Raw genomic sequence first — 19,215 nt, forward strand, 5'->3', positions numbered from 1 at the left:
CACCATTTCTGTACATTGTTCTGCAAACCAGACATAAATGCAGTCTTTCAGCTGTACATAATTCAGCACCCACATAGCACGTAGGCTTATAACACCCATCAGTGCGGATAGCCCTGTGGAACTTATACCCAGTCACACAAGTACGGGATCTGGGTAATCACAGACTGGTCGCTGGAGGACACCTCTCTGAAAACAAGAGGAGTTATCTCAATATAAAACTGCAAATATCTGTCCTGAGTTATACAACAGAGGAGCTTGGAGAGGCAGGAAAATTAAGACCAATAATTAATTTATAAAATTCTAATTGGATGAAAAAAAAATCTAAATTAATGGTGTTTATTTTTCTGTAGAGATAATTATTCTTAAAAATGACACAATTAGGGGGTCATTTAGAGTTGTCTTTGCGCTCAGGACTCAATATTGTAGAATATATATTGTGGTCCAAATGGAAATGTGAGTGAAGTTTTGGGCATAGAGTCCTGTGACTTCACATAATGCAGCCATAACGCCAATGCTTTTAATTTAGAATCAGCTGAGTCATCAGACAAATTAACAGAGCACCTGATAGTCATCATCATTATTGTGATCATTCCACCCCCTCCAGTACCTGGAAGACACCTTGTGCTAAACTGAACCCCCCCCTAAATAATCACCTTGGTAAATAAGTGGCCACAGCACATATACAATATACAATGGTTGATGGTCTCTTGTTTAAGTCTACACACCTCTGAGGACCAGTGTAACAATTGTTTGCAGCGCACTAAGCTCTGTTGCAGAACATGTATTGAAATCTAAGGGGATTAACCAACAACTGATCTGCTCCACAGGATGGTCTGTACTGATCCTGGAGCAGACGGAGGTCAGTTCCTCTGCTCACCGTGCTCAGAGCCTCCTCCTTCAGCTGCTGCAGGGTGGCCTTAGTCAGATTGTGCTGCTTCAGGAAGTCTTCTTCCTCCTCAGTGATTGTATAAATATCCGTCCACTCCATGCCCTGCTCCGAATCAGTCCATTCCATGTCTCTAGCCTCTGTCCTGCATCATATAGATCATCATCATCATTTTTTTATATAGCGCCACAGAGAACTCGCATAAGTCCCTGCCCCATTGGGGCTTATAGTCTCAATTTCCTACCACACACACACTGAGAGAGACTAGGGTCAATTTGAAAACAGCCAATTCACCTACCAGTATGTTTTTGGAGTGTGGGAGGAAACCGGAGCACCCGGAAGAAACCCACGCAAACACGGGGAGAACATACAAACTCCACAAAGATAAGGCCATGGTCAGGAATTGAACTCATGACCCCAGTGCTGAGAGGCAGAAGTGCTAACCACTAAGCCACCATGCTGCCCATATAGATAGATATTTATACATATAGCTTAACAGTCCTGCATCATATATAAATATACTGTAGTTTCACTTCATGATCATTCATTCTGAAACACATAATTTGACTTTAACAATTCTGTGGCTATTCTGAGCTGAAAAATTGCAATCTTGTTGGAGCAATATTCTCTTATTGTCTTGCTATGTTTGCAGTCCCTCTTTCTTCCAATACACATACATACATAAATACATATATACATACATACATATATACATACATAAATACATATATACATACATACACACATACATACATAAATACATATATACATACTTATACATACATACATACACACATACATACATATATACATACATACATATATACATACATACATAAATACATATATACATACATACATACATACATACATACATAAATACATATATACATACATACATATATACATACATAAATACATACACACATACATAAATACATATATACATACATACATACATAAATAAATACATATATACATACAGAATGATCTTCCATATTTGTGAATTTTTTTTAAATTGAACATGAAAATTTGGTCTAAACTTTGAGCACATAGTTTGTTAGAGAATATTGCGGATCATACCTGGCGTCCTCAATGTCTGCTGGGAGAACTGGGGGGTCTGTCTGGTTCTGGAAAGCTGGGGAGTCCTGGGCATCACATTCTATTAATATACAATAATTAAACATTAAAGAGACCTTGGCTGATTAATCTGTGGAGGACTGAATGCATTTATACTAAAACTTTATCAACATTCAACAAAAGGAATGAAGTTTCCATTGATCTTGATAACGCACAGAGACAAGAAGAGGTTTCTGTGTTATTAGACACATCTACCCAGGAGTTATTCTTGGTTTATAATGTTATTATAGCACTGAGATTAGAGTTTAATCCTCCCACGAAGGGTCAGATTAAGGAATGGTCGTGTTAGCTGCTCTTATAGAATATATTGTATGTTTTTTGGGAGTTATTCTGTAGAAATGATTGTGCAGATATTTCTCGAATTCAGATAATTATTTCAGAGTAAATAACGTGTTTGGATGTGAGACCAGATTTTCATCAAAGATGTTGTCTGCGTCAGGTTTGGCAGAAGGGAATCGTTTAGTGGTTTCCACCTCTGGCAAGTTCTTTGTACTGTGATATATGTTCTACCAGAGAACTATCTGATCTGAAATTATTGTACATGTGATATTTTTCACCCTGTGCTACAATTATAACAAATATTCCACCTCCAATTGCTTAATTTATAGAATAAGTTCTGTTGTGTACAAAACAGTGGATTTAGGAGAATTATATTTCAGTAACATTTTAACATAAAGATCAGGACCCTGGACTCCTCTCTATTTCTCACCTCTGGTTTCGCTGTAGTTGAAGGACGTGTAGAGTCCGTCGTCCAGAATGTGAGAGTCGAGGGGTTGGTAGAGGCTCATGATGACATCTCTGTATTCCTCCAAGAGAGAGAGCATGTAAGTCTCAGATTCATACCCTGTAGTAGGGGAAACACATCCAGGTGAGATACAGAGGCTGGGGCAAGGCAAGGGGGTATCTGCCCCCCCTGGCTGGTTCCATATTGGGGTACATTGGGTTGCACTGGGCAACCAGCATTATTAAAATTTTTCCTAATAGCCTGCTAAGCCGAATCTCGCCCCCTGTGCTAAAGCCAGCCCCAGGTGAGATATTGTGGATGGAGACACTGATGTATGGTTTACATACTGCTGTAGTCATGGATCAGTCTATTGAACAGGCTCCTTGGTACTAGTACTGGCAGAACTACTACTCTACTGGCAAAGGACATGAAAGAGGAAAGTTTTAAAAATGTTTTATGATCTCTCCCAAAACCACAGTTCTTTCAAGCGTTAAGGGAAAACATAATGATAATAATTGTGATTAGTATAATAATAATGTAAGAACATATCCAGTGTCATATACACCACCTACAGTAGCAATAAAAGGCTCAGACCTTGGCCAGCTGGTCCTGCTACTGTTGTATCAGAATAACCCATTGCGATGAGACTGAAGAAGAACCAAACTTCTGATAGAGTGTAACGGTGTCCATGGTCCTGTGTATCATTCACCCAATAAGACTGATGTTTTTATTCTTATTGCAGCAAACAAATAAATACCGCCGGGCAGTCGAGCGATACTGAGCTACCACGGCGATACTGTGTGAGAGCGGGAAGGGTTAACTTACCAATGTTTCAGTTCTACTGATTGGAAAAAAAATAAATAAAAGTTTAAAAATAGATCAATTTATTTATTAAAAAAAAACAAACCTGAAAAGATATTTATCTTCATACATAAAAATGGTATATTTGAACAAAGCCTATTTTAATGATTGAATTCTTTATCGCCATCCTGAGGTGCAGTTTTTGGGCGCAGTAAATCTTTTCCCCCCTTTAATAAACCAGTGCCCAATGTCTTGCACATCTGACGTTTGACAGTCTGACGCGGTTATACTGGGTGATGATTGTATGGAAATCAGTACGGATACTGGTGAGGATGAGGATGATGAGCAAATTGAGGAAGATGCCGACCCTAATCCAACATCCAAAATCTTTTATTTTGTGGCGGCCCAAACAAACCAATTACTTTCGCCACAAACGAGACGTTCCCTGTCACCGGGTGCCTGATTTGTTGTACTATGAGCATGTCCTGTTTAGTCTACAACATAAGGGTGGGTCAGAGGTCCCAAGGACAACTCACCTGACGCTATTTATTGGGTGTAAGATATATTTGCAGGTGGAAAGCTCACAGTAGCCTTTGGCCAGTGTCACTAAGTCACAAAACTTCTGATTTGATGTGGTTATAAATAGACATTCAAATAATGTAAATGATATATACAAAAAACTGTTTGAAAGTCTATGGATTTATGAGGTTTTTTTTAAACCATTTTTCATAAAAATTGCATTTTTGGCTGAAAACCAAAACACAACAAAGGTTTTGCTTCACTCACCTCTACTTCTAATATATTTTTATTTCCCAGTAGGAAGGGCATTATCCTATATATATTCTCTATAGATTGGACATTATGTCACCTGAAGCCGCAGGTGTGCTGTGGACACGACTAGGAAGTCTCCGTACCAGCCCCACCGATCTCTCTGGCAGGATACTGTGCGAGCTCAGCGGGTGAGGAGCCGTAGAAGAGTAACTGGTGGACAGTGCAGCGCTGTTGGTCTGGCGGCTGTACCCACGGATGCCATAGCGGCTGACTGGTTGTGGATCTTCCAGGGGACGGAGCAGCAACTTTGCTAATTTATATTGCAAATAGAGTGAAGACCTAAGAAACAAATAAGAAACCAATTATAGTCCTTATGCTAACAATCATCCCAGTAAATGTGCTCCAACGTTCCCTTCTACCACCTAGCGCTAATTAGCTCCTTCCATTCCCTGGAATCCCCTGGAACTGCACTGTGTAGACATTTTCCCCCGGACTCTGTGACACTTCGGAGAGTGGGGGGGCGTGAGTGGGAGGTCCATGGAGAAGCTGAAGTAAGGGACATTGTGGCGTCTGAGTGATTTTAAAGTGGTGAATAAAAGTTCTCATAACTGTAGATGGTAACAGAGCTTTAATGTTCTTAAATTTAGAATTGTCAGATAATTGGGATAAGTGTGGTGACCAAATGATTGGGATCACTGATTAAATTTTGCTCCAATTCGTGCACCCGTAGATCTGTTCCTTCAGGTCACCCACTGTACATTTGGATCTGCCCATTTTGACGTTAATGTGTCGCGGACCAGATGTGGCCACGGCCAACGTAGAACCACAAGAACTGTCTGATCTGGAGTGGAGTCTCGTTGTGTATTTATCACTCACTTTCTAAACAATGACAGTCGCTCTTGTCTCATCCAGTACATGGTCCTCTCCCGTTGAAGGTCATTGGCCCCGTACTCCCCCAGATTATCCTGTAAGACCCCATCCAGCTCCCGAACATTTCCAGTCAGCCGGTCGTAGAACAACCTCACTGGGAAGGCCTGGGACAGAAAACAGTGTATAGTTTATTGGTAATTATGTTTTAAAATACAGCTCTCCCTCCTATAACCACCCAGTCCTTCCTCTTTGTAAGCTCAACACTCATGCCTATTATAGGAGGGTGGTAAAATATGATGGATTTAATATATTAAATGCACTTCTAGTGGTAAATATAGATGGCATCATAAAGGGGAATCTGTATCTTAATAACTCAACAATTATTTTTAAAATGTTATGTAAAATGTGTGTATTTGAACACTGCAGACTATTTTATTATTATTTATGTAAGGGTATTGCTGCTGTACTGTACTTATATAGCAGAAACATATATTGCACATAATAAACTGTACCCATTGCCTGAGTAGACAGCAGGGGACACTGAATGTTACTGATAAATATAAAAAGATTTAATATACCAATAAGAATTGTAGAAAATCTATATGAACAGAGCCCTCTTAACAACATTTGGGGCCCCCGGGCAAAGCAGTGCACCGGGGCCCCTATATATATATATATATATATATATATATAAAAATATTATTATATATATGGGCCCTGCAGCCCAGGGGGCCCATCAGAGGCAGTGAGAGAAAAAAGTTCCTGAAAAAAAGAAGAAAATACTTACCGTGCTGTCAGCTGGCGATCCGGCTCCCTCCCTGGTCTCCTCCTCCGTGCTGTGCTCCGCAATGGATGTCAGGCGGGTGTGATGACGTCACGCCCGACATGCACTGTGAGCGCCGCACGGAGGAGGAGACCAGGGAGGGAGCCGGATCGCCAGCTGAGAGCAAGGTAAGTATTTTCTTCTTCTTTTTTTCAGGAACTTTTTTTTTTTAGCTGCCTCTGACGGGCCCCTTGGGCTGCAGGGCCCCCGGGCACCTGCCCATCGTGCCCTATGGAAGAGACGGCCCTGTATATGAATCTTACGAAGGTAACAGAGAGTGAAGTATTTACAATTAGTTATAACATTCAGACAGATCTCCCATTGATGTGGCAGAACAGTGTGTACACGTCTTGTCGGGCGTGACTACGAGGGAAGGTCCCATTGTTTGTGAGTTGCTATGGTTCATTGACTCAGTCAATCGGATGTTGTTGATTTATCTAAGCCCTGCATAGAATTCTTTTGTTGCGTCTTTACAGCGACATTTCAGAAGTGTCTGTTTAAGGTACAACAATCACTTACTGGACCACTTTACATGAGTCAACAAATGGTATTTCTGTTTGTAGTAGGAGACCATCCTGTAATCTCTCCTGACATCCACTGATTACATAGTGTCCACCTCTCCTGGTAGATATCTCCTCTATTATGATATTATGTTATATCATTAATGACATAGCGGGATTAGAGACCCTCCCTGAGACATGGTCAGAGACAATGGGGTCTATTTATTAATATCTGGAGATAGGGCTGGTTTTATAGGTAGAAAGTCAAACACTGCCGGAATGTAATATTGCAATCTCGTACATTAAATTCCACTTTCTAGTCTGAGGGGGTAGATGGATGTGTCTCCTGGTTCACACATGCTCAGCATAACTGAAAGTTCAGACTGGAATATTCAGTTTAGCTAATATTGAAAAATAAAATATATATATATTTTAAAACTATTGGCAAATGCTTTATAATTTTTTTTAAATTAATTTTCGTCTATTTCTTGAACATCCTGAGATGGTGATAAGATACAAGTACCAGCGCAAACCTTGTTAAATAGGATTCCCAATGGTAAGATTTGCCAATGAGACCTGGAAAACCCATTGATATATAGGGCAAAAACACCCAATTTTGCCAGAGAGAGGGATTGATGCCCTTTAATAAATACATTCCTATATAGCCATATAATAAGGCTGCCATTTTTAAATCAGAAACCATGAGACATGAATTTCTCTCAATCTGTAATCCCCAGAATTCGTTTCAGTGTCGATTACAGCAGCATAGTCTAAGGGGTGTATTTAATAAACTGCGGGTTTGAAAAAGTGGAGATGATTCTGGCTGTCATTTTGAAGAATGATAACTAAATGATAACTAGAATCTGATTGGTTGCTATAGGCAACATCTCCACTTTCTCAAACCCGCAGTTTAGTAAATATACCCCTAAGTGTCAATTTCCACTAATCCCAAATCCCAAGGCTGCATTCTGGAAAAATTAGCGTTCTGAGTCGTGTGGCCAAAATCAGGGACTTGGGAAAGCTGGGACGAATTGCAAAGCGCATTTGCTGCTCATTGCTGTTAAAATAAAATCGGTGAAAATAGAGAATGGAACTTTCTCAACTGATTTCCGTGCAAAGGATGTTATATAAAAGAGTGTGACTGTGTCACTGTCACCGAGGGAGGAACTCAGCATCACTGGATCGCTCTTTGGGGAGAGCCCAGTGATGTCACTACAGCCTCCCAGACACCCAACAGCAGAGGGGGCCTCTATGAGCATGTGTGTGTGCATACTGGGGCATGCTCAATAGAGGACTCTGCTCCGCCCTTCTCAGGTGGGTTACCTGGCATTGATGGGCCCCACCACTGACTGTCACTGTAAGGGCTATATCTGAAGTAAAGTCTCAAAGTCACTCACTGGAAGGGCGAGAAATGCATTGAAATATTCCAAGAAAAGGTCTTCATAGATGAGGATCTCTTCCAGTTCTCCCTCTTGGAACTCCAGAGCTGAGGAGAGAATCGTAGAGGTCAGCTAATCATCATCACCATCATCCTCATCATCCTCATCATCACCATCATCCTCATCATCCTCATCATCACCATCATCCTCATCATCATCATCACCATCATCCTCATCATCACCATCATTCTCATCACCATCATCCTCATCATCACCATCATCCTCATCATCATCATCACCATCACCATCATCTTCACCATCATCACCATCATCCTCACCATCACCATCACCATCACTATAATCCTCATCATCACCATCATCCTCATCATCACCATCATCCTCATCATCACCATCATCCTCATCATCATCATCACCATCATCATCACCATCATCCTCATCATCACCATCATCCTCATCATCATCATCACCATCATCCTCATTATCACCATCATCCTCATCATCATCCTCACCATCATCATTATCATCATCACCATCACTATAATCCTCATCATCACCATCATCCTCATCATCACCGTAATCCTCACCATCATCATTATCCTCACCATCATAATTATCATCCTAACTATTATCACCACCATCATCATTATCATCCTCACCATCATCATCATTATCATCCTCACTATCATCACCATCATCTTCATCATCACCGTAATCCCCATCATCCTCACCATCATCATCATCATTCTCACCATCATCATCATCCTCACCATCATCCTCATCATCACCATCATCATCCTCATCATCCTCATCATCATCACCATCATCATCACCATCATCATCATCATCACCGTAATCCCCATCATCCTCATCATCACCATCATCCTCATCCTCACCATCATTATCATCCTCACCATCATCCTCACCATCATTATGATCCTTATCATCACCATCATCATCATCACCATCATCATCATCATCACCATCATCATCATCCTCATCATCACCATCATCACTACCATCATCATCACCATCATCATCATCATCATCACCATCATCCTCACCATTATCCTCATCCTCACCATCATCTTCATCCTCACCATCATCATCATCACCCTCATCATTATCCTTACCATCACCATCATCAACTTCACCATCATTATCACCATCACCAACCTCACAAACATGCACATTTATTGAAATATATACAAAGTGCCTATGGTGACCAACCTATATATCTCCGGGAGCAATGCTCACCCTAACTCTTACATACTCTCTAATATGTTGAAGATCATCTACTGCAGAATATCTGCTACATAAATCATCATGTTTGGACCAGCCGAGTACCTGGATTTTTGCTTAACTATCTGCCAGGACAGGTGGGTTTGCAGAGCAAGATGGTGGCGTTTGTGGAGGAACAGAAATTAGAACTGGCCGATGTGAGGAATTGGGTGGAGTATAGGTTTTCCATGCAAGGTAGGTTAGGTTTGTGGTGAGACAAAGGGGTGGACAGAGTCTATTTAGCGGAGTTCCTTGTTGTGTAGAGGGGGGCACGGCTATTTTCACTACACAATGAATTTGAATTTTGTAACAGCTCAGAGCTGGCATTCTTCACGTTTCGAAGTTCACATATGCCTCCAATTTGCCATAGAATCGCATTCTAGGCACACTGCATGTAATGCAATAAAAATATTCACACACACAAAATTGCCACATGTAATACAGCAGTCCCATGTTCCCTCACTCTCAGGACACATGTAATACAGACAGTCCCGGTGTCCTCTCACTCTCAAGACACATGTAATACAGCAGTCCCATGTCCCCTCACTCTCAGGACACATGTAATACAGCAGTCCCATGTTCCCTCACTCTCAGGACACATGTAATACAGCAGTCCCATGTTCCCTCACTCTCAGGACACATGTAATACAGACAGTCCCATGTTCCCTCACTCTCAGGACACATGTAATACAGCAGTCCCATGTTCCCTCACTCTCAGGACACATGTAATACAGACAGTCCCGGTGTCCTCTCACTCTCAGGACATATGTAATACAGACAGTCCCGGTGTCCTCTCACTCTCAGGACATATGTAATACAGACAGTCCCGGTGTCCCCTCACTCTCAGGACACATGTAATACAGACAGTCCCGGTGTCCTCTCACTCTCAGGACACATGTAATACAGACAGTCCTGGTGTCCTCTCACTCTCAGGACACATGTAATACAGACAGTACCGGTGTTCCCTCACTCTCAGGACACATGTAATACAGACAGTCCCGATGTCCCTTCACTCTCAGGACACATGTAATACAGACAGTCCTGGTGTCCTCTCACTCTCAGGACACATGTAATACAGACAGTTCCGATGTCCCCTCACTCTTAGGACACATGTAATACAGACAGTCCCGGTGTCCTCTCACTCTCAGGACACATGTAATACAGCAGTCCCATGTTCCCTCACTCTCAGGACACATGTAATACAGACAGTCCCGGTGTCCTCTCACTCTCAGGACATATGTAATACAGACAGTCCCGGTGTCCCCTCACTCTCAGGACACATGTAATACAGACAGTCCCGGTGTCCTCTCACTCTCAGGACATATGTAATACAGACAGTCCCGGTGTCCCCTCACTCTCAGGACATATGTAATACAGACAGTCCCGGTGTCCCCTCACTCTCAGGACACATGCAATACAGACAGTCCCGGTGTCCTCTCACTCTCAGGACACATGTAATACAGACAGTCCTGGTGTCCCCTCACTCTCAGGACACATGTAATACAGACAGTCCCATGTCCCCTCACTCTCAGGACACATGTAATACAGACAGTCCCATTGTCCCCTCACTCTCAGGACACATGTAATACAGACAGTCACTCTCAGAAAACGTGGGCTGTAACCACTACTAGCCAATCCCGAGTGGTTTTCCCACACTCTGACCAATCAGAACGAAGACGCTTTGTATTGATTAGAAGCTCGCTGGCCATCCAGTAGAATCCCGCAAGGAGCAAGTACCCATTGTCTATGGGTTTTTTTTATTTTTGTCCCAATAGAATACAAGCTGGAAGAAATAAGAGTAACCCCCTGGATTTGGGTGAACAATTAATTGGTAAACGAGGGTGTGAGGGCTGGGGAGGTTTTTTTAAACAAATAATTTAAGTGTAAAAGTGTTTTTATTTACTTGTATTTTTTTGCAGATGCAGAACAGGCCCCAGTAGTCCCTGAATGGGTTGGGCACATATTATTAGGAGTAAAGGCTGTCGGATTTTTCAGCATCGGTAATACGATTACCACCGCCCTGGATGCCTTGACATGCTGGCCCTTGTAGTTCTACACATGCCCATATACCCAAACAGTTTATGACTGACATGGTTGGCTGTGACCAGTAGTACCCGAGCCAAAACATATTGAAAACTTATTTTTAACACTTTGATACCCCAACAGCCAGCGGAGAAGGAGTGTTGGGGAATTATGTAGGAGCTGTTTTTTTTTTTAGGAGGGTTGCACATTTTTTAGCAGGTCCCATTCACCTAGGAATGCAGCCCTGTGATTTTATTTCAGAAGGACCCTACACTGCTCCCCCCCCCCCCTCCCGAAATTGCTGCTACCAGTGTAGGCTATGAGCACTGGTGCTGGAATCACTCTTATAGGGGGGAGGGGAAACCAGGGTTTTTCTTTAAACAAGAAGGTGCCATTCATCATCATAAAATTGAGGATGATGGTGTCTCACGTGTGCTGCCGCGTGACTGTGCACTGAAAGGGTAGCCTGATACACTTTACATCTCATGCCCACCCATTTACATGTTTATTTTGCATCCGTATTGTAGGATAACTCTATATATACACACGTTAATGAGCTTATCTCTGCACTTTTAATGCAAATGTTTCCAACACTAATGGAGCCTCCAGGTTGTTTTTGATACAACCATACGGTCATCATCATCATCATCATCATCATCATCATCACCATCTATTTATATAGCGCAACTAATTCCGCAGCGCTGTACAGAGAACTCACTCACATCAGTCCCTGCCCCATTGGGGCTTACAGTCTAAATTCCCTAATATAGACACAGACAAAGAGAGAGAGACTAAGGTCAATTTGATAGCAGCCAATTAACCTACCAGTATGTTTTTGGAGTGTGGGAGGAAACCGGAGAAAACACAGGGAGAACATACAAACTCCACACAGATAAGGCCATGGTCGGGAATTGAACTCTTGACCCCAGTGCTGTGAGGCAGAAGTGCTAACCACTGAGCCACCGTGCTGCCCATAGACTTAGGTCCCTTTTACAGATGTCTGGGCAACAGCATATATCTCTAATCTGACTTACTTTATTTGAAGTATGTCGTGCACTTTGTGTAAAGTATATATTGAGTTTTGATTTTCATCTCTACATAACCGCTCTAGGCCGGTATAACAGACAATGAAAGCAGATGACATGTACAGTTGATTTAAATTTTTATTAAACAATTTCCTATGTTTGTCCTGCCCAGGAAAACAAACCCATTAATAACTCAGTGGTGAATAGGTTGTACAAGTGCAGGCAGGCAGCCGTCAGTGGTATAATATAGAGACTGAAGATAAGAGAGCGCCGATAAGGAGTTATCACGTCTTGGGCTTGTTTACTTAGTATCCAGTTCCTGTTACACAGCATTAAACTGCCAGTCTGGAGGAGTATTGTGAACCCTTCTCTGTATAAACACAGATATATCATGCCAAGGCTGGTGTGTGGACTGGAAAGGGGGAGATCTGTCTGACCTAGTGGAGATTGTAGGGGTATCTGGGTAGATAGTGGGGCAAGAAAACACAAAACGAAGTGGGGGGGTGAGATGACAATTACAGTAATTAACTATAAAACCTCTATAAAGTTATCCAGATCTGTTTAATAACTGGTGTCAGGGAAAGATTTGGGGATCACCCTAAGAGTAAAAATGTCATAATAAATAAAAATAATATACAACACCCCAGCAATTTGTGGTGGTAAAATGTAAACAGACCAAGTTTAGTTAATGATGGCATCACAATTATATGGCACTGAGTAGGTGTAAATATAAGGGGGACAGACTCTGTGTAAGACAATTAGAAGTAAACACAAATATTGCACTAAATCCAGGGTTACTGTAACATTGAGTATCTGTCCGCATGGTTTCCCCGTGAAACGTGTTTGTATGAATGTATCTGTTCCATTCCAAGGTCACAACTGAATCTCTATATAAGTTACAGAATAAAGCTGACTGATAGCTCTCATAGCTGTTATACGTTTATGAAACCACACAGTATAATCACATAATAGAGAAAGTTTATGGAAACACAGATCATTCATTACAAGACAACATTGTACATAAAACTCAGATCAGAGTCTTGAACACCAACAGACGCTGCCCATCACTGTATGAGACATGTAGGGGACAGAGCCGATCATAGAACCATTACAGCACAAGAAGAGCTCAGTCTGCACACTTACACTTACACCTCTGTGTTTTGAGTTACACACATCTTAAGACCTTAAATCTATCGTATAGATGCGACCGGGGGAAATATTCGTCAATCGTTATCGTTTTCAACTGCAGGATTTACTCTTGATAATGAACTTATTTCAAAGACACATGTGACTCAAATTAGACGCATGTCAAAGGGCTGCATCTGACTTGTGTCTGTACGCCATTACTGTCACATGAACACCCCGATCCGCCACTCCAAGTACAAGGAGGCCACTCCAAGTACAAGGGGGCGCACGTGTTAGACACATGCAGATCAAACTATCGGCACCAGTTGTATGTATGCACACTGCAACACATTTTAAGCTAAACATATTTATAGTGTGCACTTGTGTTAATAACAGTAGAACTGTGGTTTTAAGTATTTTCCATCCATATCACACCGAGAGTTTTCTCACATTATCTTGGAATCACAGCAAAGCTAATGTCAAGTTCCTATTCTACTAGCAAATTTTACTTTTAGGACACGTAAGGGGTTCATTTTACTAATTTATTAAAATAAATAACTTTTTAATTTGATGTGCATTTGCTAAGGAAAACCAAAACAAATACTTTTCCATAATTTTGAATAATCCAAGAAAACGTCCCTAAAAACGTGTTTGTCTTGTCCTGCTGAGTGCAGGGATATATGTGTACTTTTAATAAGGGTCTCCAGTCTTTTGGCTAAGATCAGGCGTAGATGCCCATGTGCTCAGTGGGGCTTAAAGGCACCCCCTGTAGGCGATGTACCGTTATCTGGTCCTCTGGCCAAGGTACTACCTGCCCTCAGTGCTGTCTGAGCCGGGGGTGCACAAAAATGTACACGGTAAAGGAAGCAACAGTTAAATTTGCACCATACACCTTTACTCTTTCTTTGCCCCAGCCTTCCGGCTGAAAGGCTGGGGCTTTATGTCTCATATATTTATCTATTCACACTAGCACTTAGCACTTTTTTCATGTTTTGTTTGTTTTTAGTTGTGTCTTTTATGTTTTTGAGGGATTTGGGTATAGACCCGTATGGGTGACCCTCTCCCCAAGTCATCCGAGGCTCCCTCCTTTTGGGGGGAGCTGAAGAACCAGTCCCCCAGGGAAGTTTCAGCCAGCCCTAAGGGGATTGTCCAGAAAACCCTTTAGGCTCCAGAGGTCAGGAATCTAAAAGAGCTCACACTAGCTTTGGCAAAGGAGAGCCTGAAGATCTCTCTGACTCCTGGGGAAAGGAAAGACACAGGGCCCAAGCCCCCAGCACAGGAATGCAATGCACTGGGTGATTTGGAGTCATGTACGTCAGGTTTCAATAATATAAAAGAGTTGTCTTCTGGCTCTGCATTACCATGACCTCTGGCTCTTCTTTACGGTGACCTCTGGCTCTTCTTTACGGTGACCTCTTGCTGTACTTTATGGTGACCTCTGACTCTACTTTATGGTGACCTCTGGCTCCACTTTACGGTGACCTTTGGCTCCACTTTACGGTGACCTCTGGCTCTACTTTATGGTGACCTCTGGCTCTACTTTACGGTGACCTCTGGCTCTAGTTTATGGTGACCTCTGGCTCCACTTTACAGTGACCTCTGGCTCTACTTTACGGTGACCACTGGCTCTACTTTACGCTGACCTCTAACTCCACTTTACAGTGACCTCAGGCTCCACTTTACGGTGACCTCTGGCTCTACTTTACGGTGACCTCTAGCTCGTGATCCCCGGCTTCTGATAACATTGACTTCTGGCACAGACTACTCTGACTTACTCTGACACCTCCATCTGCAGCACATTACTCACAGGTATTCTACTACTGAGCACTAACGGTTCAGCATTTCTTCCACCCACACTGAGGGCTCCGAGCCTTTCTCTCTAGGGCCGCTGTTCTTTTTGAGTGCTCAACTGTTTCTGCTTTTTGGACTGTTACCATCAGTCTGTCTGCTTAACTGCCTCAAGTGAGCACAGTGTATACCAGAGACTGTTTGCTATTGTGAATCCGTACCTGAGATACTTCTGTGTTACCAGTGACTGTCTACAGCCAGAGATCTTCTGCTACACCGCGTATCTCCATGTCTGCATAGTTCATTTTCCTGTTCAGCACAGTGTTACTGTTGTGCTTCAGCAATTATCCTGCATATCATTATCGCAAGTTCAGTACCAGACCCTGTCGTTATTCCCTGTCTGCCGCTGAGTCTAAATAAACCATCTTTTACCGCAACACAACCTCATTCTATCCGACAGATGGTCTGCCCAGTGCCCATCACGGTGCCGCCTTCTCTACAGGAGACACCTCCCCCATCTAGTGCACATGGGCAGAAAATGTGGAAGACACGCGCCCTGCAAACTGTAAACATCACATTAAAGTCCACCCTCCCACCACTTGGGTAGCACCCCTTGGGTGAAATACAACTTTTCAGTTTTTTCTCCTAAAATATTACTCAGTCTTATAGCTTATATTAATGATGAGAGCGAGGGGACATCGGGCCTTTATTACATGTGACATTTTGTGTGTGAATCTTTTTATTACATTGCTTGAAGCGAGCCTAGAAATGTGCTATATGGAGGCACAAAATGGGCCCTATTAACAGTCTAGGATGGGATGTGCTCAGCTGGGGCAAAATGTTGCAAAAAAGTTCTGTTTCAGAGTACAACTAGCCGCGCCCTCCGCACAGTACAGAGGGCCCGATTCATTAAGGAACGTAAATGCCGATATGTGTCGAATTTGTGTAAAATCGCTCTGGGCATGACCACAAATTAACCATTCACCAGAGAACGCAGCAACATCCAATTCATCTTCGAGCATAAAGGACTCTCACCACAATTTACGATTTCAGGGGCAGAATCGGGAAGGGGCGTATGCACGTAGTAAATGTACAGTAAGGGCGTGCTAAGCTCAGCGCACAGAGCAGCGTCCGATTCAAGCTGTGGTCATCTCTAAGGTACGTGATTGTCAGTTGTATCACTGGCACCAGCTACAGGTCAGGTGTAAGTGCTGATTACTAGTGATGCTTTTTTTTAACTGTTTTGTTATTAATGACTATATTATTAACAGATGAAATCAATTGATTACTGTGTGTTCCTTTGTGACTTTACATTCCACATATGTATCGGATGTAACCTGCAGAGTGTTGTCTGTTAGAGCAGAACGAACCTAGACCCTTATTCATCACCAGACGTATCTTCACATCCGCTCCTTGTTGAATACAGACGTTCATATGCCCGAATTACGTTAGATTTAAAAAAAAAAAAAAGAGTGCACATATGTTTGTTTTGGGAGCATTAATGAATCAGGCCCAGAATGGGTCTTTTCTACCCTTTATCTTCCATATCTTGCATCAGCACAGAACACGGTAACTCTGCCAACTCCTCCCCTCGCCCTGCGCAACCTTCTGCTGCTCCGCAGCTCGCTTACTCCTCCAACTTAAGCGTGCAGGAAGCGGAGACCAAAGCTGATTTTTCAATCAACCTCCAAAATATCTTCAGTCAATAAAAAATCCATTTTTTCTGAGTAACTGATCATTTACCCTCAAAGTCGGGGTGACCAGGAGTCTAAATATTTCTAATGTTTTTATTAAAATAAACAGCGTATTCTGGAAAAGTAGAACCCATCCTATTTGTATATACTCTATATGTGATGTGTGGAACTAAGGGCAGAGGGCTGGGTCCAGCGTACAGATTACAGACTAATATACAGACTAGTATATATATCTACTACAGACAGAGAGAGGGAGACTATTATATATATATATATATAATAGTCTCCCTCTCTCTGTCTGTCACTGTGTGTGTATGTTAGGGAATTTAGACTGTAAGCTCCAATGGGGCAGGGGCTGATGTGAATGAGTTCTCTGTACAGCGCTGCGGAATCAGTGGCGCTATATAAATAAATAGTGATGATGATGTCTATGTGATGGCAGTGCTACACCCATGTTTTGTATATGTAACGGGCATGAGATGGCTGTGTTTAAATCATGCTATATGTATGTAATGTTTACGTGATGCCTATGTAATGAGTATGAATTTTTAATATAAAGAGTAGGCGATCTATGTAATGTGTATGTTCAGTAACATGTATGTGTGATGTGTAACATAAGCAGCTCTGGTACAGTAACATGTATGTGTGATGTGTAACATAAGCAGCTCTGGTACAGTAACATGTATGTGTGATGTGTAACATAAGCAGCCCTGGTACAGTAACATGTATGTGTGATGTGTAACATAAGCAGCCCTGGTACAGTAACATGTATGTGTGATGTGTAACATAAGCAGCCCTGGTACAGTAACGTGTGTGTGATGTGTAACATAAGCAGCCCTGGTACAGTAACATGTGTGCTGGGTTGTGAGATATAGATGTATAATCGGTGACTGAAGATGTAACTGACCTGACATTACTGCATCCAGGAATCATGGAGAGTGTAGCAGGATATCAGGATCTCCCACTGTCAGCTGCTGCTTCAGGTTACGCAGAGTGTTTGTGTCTGTACCACAAATAGAGCGAGTTGGATACAGGCTGCCAGTGCTAGGTGGGGCTGACAATACACACTCTTAATGCGAGTCCTTCCCTTGTCAGATTGTTCACATACCTCATAAAACTTCTGTTTACTTATAGAGACCAGTAAAGTGACTGTAGGAGTCTGTAACATAACAAACCGCACAACATGAGTAGTATTACAGGAGGACAAACAATGGATGAGATGATGTGTGATACAGGATGGCAGACACGGGATGAGATGATGTGTGATACAGGATGGCAGACACTGGATGAGATGATGTGTGATACAGGATGGCAGACACTGGATGAGATGATGTGTGATACAGGATGGCAGACACTGGATGAGATGATGTGTGATACAGGATGGCAGACACTGGATGAGATGATGTGTGATACAGGATGACAGACACTGAATGAGATGATGTGTGATACAGGCTGGCAGACAATGGATGAGATGATGTGTGATACAGGATGGCAGACACGGGATGAGATGATGTGTGATACAGGATGGCAGACACTGGATGAGATGATGTGTGATACAGGATGACAGACAATGGATGAGATGATGTGTGATACAGGATGGCAGACACTGGATGAGATGATGTGTGATACAGGATGGCAGACACTGGATGAGATGATGTGTGATACAGGAGGACAAACAATGGATGAGATGATGTGTGATACAGGATGGCAGACACGGGATGAGATGATGTGTGATACAGGATGGCAGACACTGGATGAGATGATGTGTGATACAGGATGGCAGACACTGGATGAGATGATGTGTGATACAGGATGGCAGACACTGGATGAGATGATGTGTGATACAGGATGGCAGACACTGGATGAGATGATGTGTGATACAGGATGACAGACACTGAATGAGATGATGTGTGATACAGGCTGGCAGACAATGGATGAGATGATGTGTGATACAGGATGGCAGACACGGGATGAGATGATGTGTGATACAGGATGGCAGACACTGGATGAGATGATGTGTGATACAGGATGACAGACAATGGATGAGATGATGTGTGATACAGGATGGCAGACAATGGATGAGATGATGTGTGATACAGGATGGCAGACAGTGGATGAGATGATGTGTGATACAGGATGGCAGACACGGGATGAGATGATGTGTGATACAGGATGGCAGACACTGGATGAGATGATGTGTGATACAGGATGACAGACAATGGATGAGATGATGTGTGATACAGGATAGCAGACAATGGATGAGATGATGTGTGATACAGGATGGCAGACACGGGATGAGATGATGTGTGATACAGGATGGCAGACACTGGATGAGCTGATGTGTGATACAGGATGGCAGACACGGGAT

At 42.5% G+C, this 19,215-nt stretch overlaps 1 protein-coding gene across 1 annotated transcript in view; it reads right to left on the reverse strand.

Annotated features, from left to right (window-relative positions):
- LOC142145022 (uncharacterized) overlaps window positions 1–17,870 on the reverse strand; it is a 40,724-nt gene extending 22,854 nt beyond the window's left edge. Inside the window, exons 1-7 of the mRNA XM_075204459.1 lie at window positions 17,755–17,870; window positions 7,913–8,001; window positions 5,199–5,356; window positions 4,420–4,661; window positions 2,736–2,870; window positions 1,970–2,048; window positions 878–1,031 (exon numbers count right to left, since the gene is read on the reverse strand). Coding sequence (XP_075060560.1) covers window positions 878–1,031; window positions 1,970–2,048; window positions 2,736–2,870; window positions 4,420–4,661; window positions 5,199–5,356; window positions 7,913–8,001; window positions 17,755–17,761 — 864 coding nt within the window. The 5' untranslated portion in view covers window positions 17,762–17,870. The remainder of the gene's footprint in view (window positions 1–877; window positions 1,032–1,969; window positions 2,049–2,735; window positions 2,871–4,419; window positions 4,662–5,198; window positions 5,357–7,912; window positions 8,002–17,754) is intronic.
- Window positions 17,871–19,215: the final 1,345 nt, after the last annotated feature.

This window comes from Mixophyes fleayi, chromosome 3 (assembly GCF_038048845.1).
Source record: "Mixophyes fleayi isolate aMixFle1 chromosome 3, aMixFle1.hap1, whole genome shotgun sequence".
Taxonomy (NCBI): domain Eukaryota; kingdom Metazoa; phylum Chordata; class Amphibia; order Anura; family Limnodynastidae; genus Mixophyes; species Mixophyes fleayi.